General features: G+C 46.2%; 1 protein-coding gene across 2 annotated transcripts in view; it reads left to right on the plus strand.

The window, feature by feature from the left end:
- The window catches only part of ASAH1 (N-acylsphingosine amidohydrolase 1), a 31,839-nt gene extending 23,787 nt beyond the window's left edge, over positions 1-8,052 (plus strand). Inside the window, exons 6-14 of one of the 2 annotated variants that reach the window (XR_011647747.1) lie at positions 1,448-1,522; positions 2,340-2,385; positions 2,907-3,048; positions 3,799-3,853; positions 3,977-4,058; positions 4,933-5,064; positions 5,151-5,759; positions 5,884-5,940; positions 6,915-8,052. Coding sequence is in view for 1 of the 2 variants with exons in the window: in XM_058289938.1 (XP_058145921.1) it covers positions 1,448-1,522; positions 2,340-2,385; positions 2,907-3,048; positions 3,799-3,853; positions 3,977-4,058; positions 4,933-5,064; positions 5,151-5,274; positions 5,884-5,940; positions 6,915-7,004 (803 nt within the window). In the remaining variant the exon portion in view is untranslated. The remainder of the gene's footprint in view (positions 1-1,447; positions 1,523-2,339; positions 2,386-2,906; positions 3,049-3,798; positions 3,854-3,976; positions 4,059-4,932; positions 5,065-5,150; positions 5,760-5,883; positions 5,941-6,914) is intronic. The other variant, XM_058289938.1, reaches the window with a different exon arrangement.
- Positions 8,053-9,224: the final 1,172 nt, after the last annotated feature.

Genomic DNA, 9,224 nt, shown 5'->3' on the forward strand with positions numbered 1-9,224 from the left:
TTAGTATTTTTTTTTATTTCAACCATTTTCTTGACTGGAATTTTCTATTAAGTTTCATTTACCTGTTTGTCTTTTCTTTACACCAGTACCACACTTACCTCAATTACTATAACTTCATAGTAAGTCTTAAAATTAGGTAGTATAATTTAAAATGATTTCTTAAAAATTATCTTGGCTGTCCTAAGCCCTTTGCATTTCTGTCTAAATTTTTGGATTATTTTGTTAACTTCTGTCAATTTGGGGAGAAGCAACAGTTTAATGAAGTTGAGTGTTCCAGTACAAGAATATGGTCTACCTCTCCATTTATTTAAGTCATTGATTTTATCGAGCGGCATTTTCTATTTTCAGCCAGGAAGTCTTGTATGGCATTCATTACATTATTCTTAGGAATTGATGTTTAGGGAAGCTATTTTTAAAATTTCAGCTTTCAATTGTATAGCATTTGTTTTTAATGTAATGAAAATGGCATTTCCACTACTTTAAAAGTTTTATCTTCAAGCTACCAAATCAGTAGATTTGTTGTTTAAACAGCCAGCACTACCTTGGTTTTACAAGGAAAAAGGGATGTCTGAGAATTTCTGAAAATTAATAGTATTCATCAACAATCGTGGCTAGGTTTTGGTTTTTGTGTTTGTTTTTTCAAAAAAATGACTTATTATCAACATACTGGAGAGATATACTTGCAATCTATATGAGAAACAAGTCTCGAATTGCATTATCATGTAAAGAATTCTAGCAAATCAATAACAAACATAAATATCTCAAGAGAAAAATTGACTAAGAAGTTTGACAGATGGTTCATAATGAAAAGTAAGAATGGAATTTAACCAAAATAGAAAGCACATCAAAACAAAATAAGCACTGGGTTTGGGTGAAAAGAACTTGCTATGTGATAAAAGTACCCTGTATACTTTTGAGTTAAATACTAAGTGGTATTGTACAGTTTTGGAAAACATTCAAAAAATAAAATATTACAGTGGGTTTTCTTGGCAGTTCTACATTGACGGTTTTGTTTAATAGCTCACATTCACATCTCTCTTTTCTCACCTTAGAAATATTAGTCACAATAGAAATCTGGGCAAAATATAGTCTACCTTTCCTAGAACCAGATGTATTAAATTACCATATTTGAGCCTCCCAAAAGAAAATTAAAATGAAGCACATTGATGAAAATTTGGATATTTTATTGTGACCCACTTCAAACTTACCCAGGCGTCCCTCTTGCCCAGTAACTTCCCCTTTGGCGACTTGTTTTACCTCGAGTCTAGGGAGGGTACAGGCTAGTGGAAGACCCCACCTGGTGCTCCGCAGCTTAGCTCGTCTAGGGTCACTTACAGACACCAAACCGTACGCTCGTGCAGTAATGAAGTTACTGTTATCTTAAAAAGTAACGTTTTTGCCTTGTTATGGTTCTGTTTAGTAACAAGAAAATGTCCTTTTCTCATAGGCGAGATTATTTCATACAATATTTTCTATGAAGTTTTCTCCCTGTGTACTTCAATAGTGACAGAAGACAAAGAAGGTAAATGTGTGCTGAGAGAGGGTGGGCAGTGCCAAACCCTGAGTAGAAAATTCTTCTGAAACAGCGGAGCTGGAACTTCCTTTACAATCCAGACTTGATATATGAATTCCATGTATGTTGCATACAGTTAGACTTATCTTGGTAAATTGAAAACTGTCCTTAATTTAAGACTGTTGTAGTGTCTGTCAGAGTTTAATTCAGGCTGCAAAGAACCTGGAAGGATTTCAGGGGAATAAACGTTCCTGCCCTCCCCGTGTGTGCCTGTCTGCTGATGGGGTGGAAGCCATCACAGAGGTGCACCTCATCGTCTCCGTATACGAAATGACTTGGCCTCGGAGCCCAGGGCGCACTCCCCCACCGTTCCCCAGGCGAGGAACCGTGACCCTGTGCGTGCCAGCCTCGCCTTCCTGTCTGTCCTGCCGGCTGCCTGGAGAACGGGGTGCCCTGCTTTTGCCTGTCCCGTGGGCATAAAGCCTGCCGTTACCCACCTTCTGGCCCCCAGCTGTGGGTAGCAATCTCCACCGGGAAGGATGTCAGTAAGTCCTGTTAGTTGAGGCCAAGATATCCATAGTGGACCAAAGAATGGCCATTGTTCCTTTTCCCATACCCTGATCTTACTTGAAACCCTGTGGGAGGGTCCTGGCAGACGTGACAGTGTCAACAGTTTGGTTTGGTTAAGTCTCACAAAATCAGGATGCTGCTTAATTCTGGTTAGCTTGAGTAGTTGTGAATGAAAACAAAAGTGTCCAGCTTTGATACAGAATCAGTTGTCCTATCAAACTGCTTTTGCATGTCTCTTCTGCTCACTTTCAACTAGGCCATCTACTCCATGCTAGAAACATGGACTTCGGGTTATTTCTTGGGTAAGTACAGAATGGTGTATTCCAGTCTACAGTTTAAGAAAGGGTAGATTGTACGATCTTGATGAAAAGGTAGTCCCAAGTTGTGCCCAAAATATGACTGTAAGTGAAAATACTTAGTTTTGAGATAGGCTGGACACACTCTCATCGTGGAATTATTTGAGTTTGTAACTGAGAAATCATGGTGCACAGAAATCTCTAGGTGCATCTCTTGTTCATTGCTTGGAAGGAAGAGTGGTGTTCTTTTTATGTGTCGTCTTGGTTTTCCAAGAGTTGGGCTTTATGATTAGATTTACATTTGAATCCAGGGCTCACTATTGACAGGGTATTGTACTGTTGGGAGAGCTGTTGAGCATCTCTGAACCTCAGTTTTATTGCCTGGAAAATGGGGGTAAAACCAGCCACATTACAGGATCATCAGTGTCTAGGTGGGTAGAGGCCCAGTCTAATGCTTGTCTCCCGTCCTTTTGTCCCCCTTTATTGTCACGTTATTCCTCAGTGTCACTGACATTTGTCTTTTGTAGGTGGAATAGAAATAACACCTGGACCGTAACCGAGCAGCTGAAACCTTTAACAGTGAACTTGGACTTCCAGAGAAACAGTAAAACCGTCTTCAAGGCCACAGGCTTCGCTGGCTACCTGGGCATGTTCACGGGATTCCAGCCGGTAGGGCCCTGCCGTTGCCTGGCCTCCCAGGTGGCCCTGTGCCTCAGGGGCGGGGTCTAGGGAAGGGCGCCCCAAAGAAGAGCAGGCGGCCCCAGTGCAGCCGTGTGCGCTCTCTGCCTCCTGCGTAGGCATGAGCGTCCACGGCAGGGAAGCGTAGAAGGGGAGGAAGATTTCCCGGCTTGGTCTGGAACAAAGAACGTGTGCAGGGCGTCCAGGAGGGGAGCCACCGGCCGGGATCTCGTGCTGACCAGTGAGGTGCTCATTCTCCGTGCCTCAGTTTCCTTATCAGAAGAGAGGCTAGGATGCCTGCTGTACTTTCCTGGGCTGCGGGAGAAAGCCCCCTGGGCCGGGCTGGAGACAAGTGCAGTGCGTTCTCGGAGCCTGAGGTGCCTGGCAAGGCTCGGTCAGGGGCGTCCTCCTGGCCTCTGGCCTCGGGGTGGCAGCCCGGCGTCCCCATGGTCGGGCGAGTCCCGTTGACGAGGCCCCGGTTCAGTGACGCTGGCCCTGACGAGCCCCACCCGGGCACGGGGTTCGCGCGTGGGCCTGCCCTCTCGAGGGACGCAGTTCACCCTAGAGCAGAGTCCAGCGTGCTGGCCTCACGTGTGGTGTGGACGTGCGCTGCGCTTTTTAAAAGGCCGTTAGCACCGTCGGCTTCGTCTGCGCACTGTCCGGCCCGGTCCATGCAAGTGCCAGGGCCAGGCCTTCTGGGGGGGGCTGCGGCTCCTGACGTCACTGCTCTGTTTCCCTCAGGGACGGTTTAGCCTCACGCTGAACGAACGATTTGCTCTAAGTGGCGGCTTTTTGGGTAAGTGGAGTGTTGTTAAATGAAATGACGATTCTGCGGTGCGTGCAGAGGGATGGGCGGCGCCTTCCGACCACAGACTCTTCTTCCCAGTTCGTGACCCTGTCTGTGCTTCATCTCTTGCAGGTATAATAGAATGGATTTTGGGAAAGAGAGATGCCGCGTGGGTAGGGTTTATCAGCAGATCAGTTCTGGAAAATGCCACAAGGTAATACATTTGGTTGCTTTATTAGAAAAAATGAATATTTAGCTTAAATTATTCATGTTAAAATGTAAAAATATTTGCCAAGCCCCATTTATCTGCCAGTCAGAAATTATTTCAGAATTTCTTCTGAATATGATGCTTTTGACACTCAATGGGAAATGAAATCATTCATGTTTTCTTTGCATTTGTTTATGTGTTTTAATAGCAGGGACATGAATTGATTTATTTAAAAATACTAAGAATATTGCAACTGTTAAGGACAACTATGAATTTTTTGGTGTATGCATGCAAAATATCATACATAAAGGGAAAACCTATGATAAGCTCTTCATTTAAATGGTAATATATACAAACTTAGAAGTTATATTCTGCTCTAGTACAGATATCTTTCCTTTAGCCAGCATTGTGTCCAAACAACCCAATTTAAATGGGCATCATTCCCATTTCTAATGCCTGCCAGAGAATGAGATTTAGAGTCTTCTCTGGTAATCCGCTCCAATTTTTAATAGCTCTAATTTTCAAGGAAGCTTACACTATAGGTTGCCTGAATCCTATATACTGGAATTAAAAATTTTTCCCCGTTTGATTGTTGAGTGAAGGCACAGACCATAAGGGTAGAAGAAGGTCTTTGAGGCCGTTTTGCTTCTCCTTCAGTTTTCGAGGGGCCTTCTCAAAGTCCCTTTTCAGTTCTCAATGTTTGAGCACACAGGGTCAGCAGGTGTCCTCTCTGACCCATTGCTCACTCCTTTGGGAAAAAATACACATCCCCAAGGTAACTGTTTTCTCTTAGTTTGAACAGAATTGAAAATTTTTTATTCCTAATCTTTCAAATAAACTGAAAATGTTTCCTATTAAATTTTTCAATATTTCTACTTAGTTATGAAGAAGCCAAGAATATACTGACCAAAACCAAGTTAGTGGCCCCAGCATACTTCATCCTGGGAGGCAGCCGATCCGGGGAGGGTTGTGTGATCACACGGGACAGAAAAGAGTCTCTGGACGTAAACGAGTAAGTAGGTTTGGGAAGCCGAAGCGTCCCCTGACAAGCGCATGGTGTCAGGCCTGAAACCTAAGAGCGGATCTCTCTCTGTCAAGACTCAGCCCTAAGGAGGGAAAGTGGTACGTGGCAGAAACGAACTACGACCGCTGGAGGCACCCCTTGTTCATCGATGACCGCAGGACTCCCACGCAGATGTGTCTAAACCGGACAACCCAGGAGGTATGCCCGGAGTCACTCAGAAAGGAGCTGACCACTAACCTGTGCTCAGTTCTGGCATTCTCCTTCAGAGGATTTAGAAACCCCATGCTCCTCAGGACCCCCTGCGTTTTTGTTGGCCTCGAGGCACACCGTGTCGCTGCACCTTTCCTGTCCTAATCAAATGCCGGGCACCCTTCCCTCAAGTTGAACGACAGACAGGCAGGAGCTGAAGAGGGAGCAGGAGGGAGAAGGAAGCAGCACACGTCCGAGTTCGTACTGGGTCGGTCTCTGTTTCCAACTATGACCCAAGGGAACTTCTTTTAGGGCAGGGGCTCTTAACAAGGGGTCCCTGAGCTGAACTGAAATTGAAAAAACCATTCCTCGTGGGCACGTGCTGGTGCGGGCGTGATGTACTTGTTAAATCACACTACACAGTACAGTGTGGACTTCGTGAGGAGCCCGTGGTTTTCCCCTGACCGGCAAAGGGGTCCATGGAACAAGAAAAGGTGAAGAGCCCCTGGGTTAGGGGGCTGGTGGGGACAGGAGGGAGTTCCTAATACTGCACTTGGGTGGATGGCGTTTCTGACGTCTGTATTAACTTAACTAAGCCAAGCTCTTTTTGTGTTTCAGCATATTTCATTTGCAACCCTATATGATGTGCTGTCAACAAAACCTGTCCTCAACAAGGTATTTCTTTTTTATATATTTGCTTTTGGGGGGAATAGTTTGTCCTATATTTTATCTTTCCCTGTTACCTTGGATCAAGATGGACTAGAATCCCATGTTATGTTCACATGAAAGCTGAGTGTTTAAGGTTTCTGTGTGATCAAGGCATAACTTTATGGCTATGATGAAGGTGATCGCTGGCGCTCGATGTCCAAGTTGATGAGGTACTCTTCCCAGCTTTACTTGAGTGGCACTAGAATTAAGTCTGCATTTGGCTCTTGACGTTTCCCTATCCATCAGAAATCTCAGGCTAACACCTCTAAAACTCAACAAAGCATCGTCTAAAAGTCCGTTTTCCAACAGAGCTCGTCTGTTGGATTAGTTTTATGATGTCCTTTTTTCTTCCCCACCGCAGAGCTGGAAAAATGCCAAGTTTCCTATTCATCCAGTTTTCTCGCACACCCTGCGTGTTCTAGAGAGTCACCCAGGTTCCCCCTTCCTCCAGGTCTGCCTGTCCTTGGCCTCTCCTCTCAGTCTCCCTCCAGGACAGGCGCCTCCCTCGCCTCATCCTCCTGCCCTTCAGCAGTGCTGGGCCGCACACCTCCTCCACCTGCCATCCCGCCGTGCTGCCGCGTGTCGTGTGTGGCTGGGGGAGATGGTGTGTTCGGTAATCTTTGTGCCCACGTATTTTGCCCTGCTGTGTTATAAATGATTTAGGGATAAGGGTAGCCAGAGCTAAACCATTCGCCCTCCACAGCACACGTGAGGCCTTGCGTGGGAGCCAGTTACACGTTGCTGGACCCTTTTCAGGAGTTGGTGGGAACAAGGCCTTGTGGAGAGCTACAGGGCCCCTGCCGGGCCTGGCACAGCAGTGCTCTTCAAGTTGGCTGTTTGTTTGCCATTACTTATATGAAGTAACTTCATAAAACAAACCCTGGAAGTGTAAGAGGCCGCCTCGTCGGGCCGCGTCAAAGTGAGCGTGACTTTCCTTTCAGCTGACTGTGTTCACGACCCTGATGGACGTTCTCAAGGGCCGCTATGAGAGTTTCCTGCGGGACTGCCCAGACCCCTGCTTCGGGTGGTGAGGGTCTCCGGCCAGCGCGGCTCTGCTGCGGGACGTCCCAGGCTGCAGGACGGCCGCCCGGCGCCGCCATCCACCTTCACGCCAAGACGCGGCGGTTCTCTCAGCGTGAGCTCGGCCTTCTCGGTGCAGCTGACTTGGCCACAACAGTTGACTGTTCTTAGAGATAACATCCGTATTGTGAAGTACAGCACTCGTCTAGAACTAACCTGTCAGCTTTGATTTCACTTTGAAATTCTCCGAGATGGGCACCTGGCGGAGGGGCCCAGCTCCAGCCCCGTTAGGACAGCGGGCGGGACTCCCCGTGGCAGTGTAAATCAGGGCGCCCCGTGCAGAGCGCTGAATCTGAAATGGTACCCATTGCGCAGGCTTTTCCTTTTATTTACGTATCTGTGTGCTTTCCTGTATCACAGTCCTTTCCTCCTGGGTGTACTCTTTAACATGCTCCTATTAAATTACTATCCCGTCTGCCCCGCTGCTGTGACAGCAGTGTAGTTCTGTTCTTTGCTTTGGAGGTGTGGGCTCTTCCACTGTTATTTCTCTTAATGGACAACACGTGGGCCTTTGGCTCTGCGAGTAGAAGGGCTTTTGGGGTTCCTGAATTACTCAGTACACAAGTCGGTCTCTTACAGAAAGAACCAAAGTGTTTGCTTCTTTCATAATTACTCTATCTCCCAGTAACCCCGGGAAGTTTTTAACTTCAAAAACTCAGTCTTGGTTTCTCTGAACTAGCATTAAATAAAGTGGTCAAAGACATATGGAAAATGGGAGGCAAACCCACTATTTAAAAATCTCATATTATTCAATAAATATTTTAATTGATTTTTAGTTTGTCCTTCTGATCAACAGGACTTTTTTAAACTTTTAAAAGTATAGACATTGACAGTGTTTTTCAGAATTCAAAATTTATGAAAAGTGCTCATAGCATTTGTTAATAACCTTTTTAACTTTCATAATTGTAAAATGTATGCTAATTGGGTGAGGCTGTATCCAGTAAGTTTTTGTATAATGTCTTTTATTCACGACACTCAATAAACAGCCACCGAAAGCCATGTCAGCATGATGTGTGCCAAGTGGGAGTAGACTGAATGTTGGTATGACTTGTATTAAGAAATACAAGCTGAGCATAACTGTCGGAACTGGGTAACGAGGGCCGTGGAACCTTACTAAATGGCATGACTTACGTAGCTAAGCCTGCCACCCAGCCTGTCAAGCCACTCCCCACATCGGAGGCTCTGCAGTGATTCCAGCACCATCTCGGCGAAGCAGGAGGAATGACAGTATGACTCGTGTTATGTTGAAACAAGTCATGTTGGCCTTTTCCCTCTTGTAAAAATCAGGTGATGTAAACTTGATACTGTGGTTTAATGTGGTAGCCTTTGATATGCATGACCATAAAATAAAAAGGTGACATGCCAGTTGTTTCAGAATAGGTTCCTAAAGACTAAATTGAAGAGTTTGGGGAAAATAACAAGAGGTATTAAAATTTTAGGGACTCCTGTTTAATGAAAATGTAGGCTATACAGTGTAAGCCTGTTGAGGTACACTTTATACATTTACTTATGTCTACTAAATGGACGTCTGGACTCTACATCTAGAGGATAACTTGGACGCTGTTAGCCAAGTTGACAGCGGTGTTAGTTAAATGGGGTTTTATTTTTGAAACAACGTAATAGCTGTGGACTCTAACGAGCATATTTTGAGAAATACTGGACGATACTAAGGCACATGGTGGACCCCACCTGGGCTGTGACCCCCTCCCCTAGTTTTAGGGAGTCTCACAGCTCTGGCTCCTGCCTCTGTTCTTTCACACACGTAGCTCCAAGGTCCTGGCCGTGGTCACAGGAACTACTAATCCAGAACTTGAGAAGCGCAGGCCTGGGGCCAGACGCTGTGCATTCATTGTCTTACTAATCTTCTTAAGCGTGCTGATGACGGAGGTCAAGTCACTGGTTCTGACTGAGAGTGTTAGAGCCGGAGCCCGGACGGGCCCTGCCCAGCTCTGCTCTTCACCGTGAGCTAGCTCCTACAGCTAGGGCGGAGGAAGGCTCCCTCACCACAGCCCCCACCGGGTCGGGGTGTCCCGAGCACGTGGCTCTCGGGGAACCAGCGTTTCCACAGGCATCGGGAGCCCTCCAGGGGTCGGAGCGTGGTGGCAGTGCAGATGCCCAGCAGGCTCTTTGCTTTTCACGACTCTGGGTCTAAACAGTGCTCAGTTAGTGGA

The sequence above is a fragment of the Dasypus novemcinctus genome, chromosome 29, assembly GCF_030445035.2.
Source record: "Dasypus novemcinctus isolate mDasNov1 chromosome 29, mDasNov1.1.hap2, whole genome shotgun sequence".
In the NCBI taxonomy this organism is placed as follows: domain Eukaryota; kingdom Metazoa; phylum Chordata; class Mammalia; order Cingulata; family Dasypodidae; genus Dasypus; species Dasypus novemcinctus.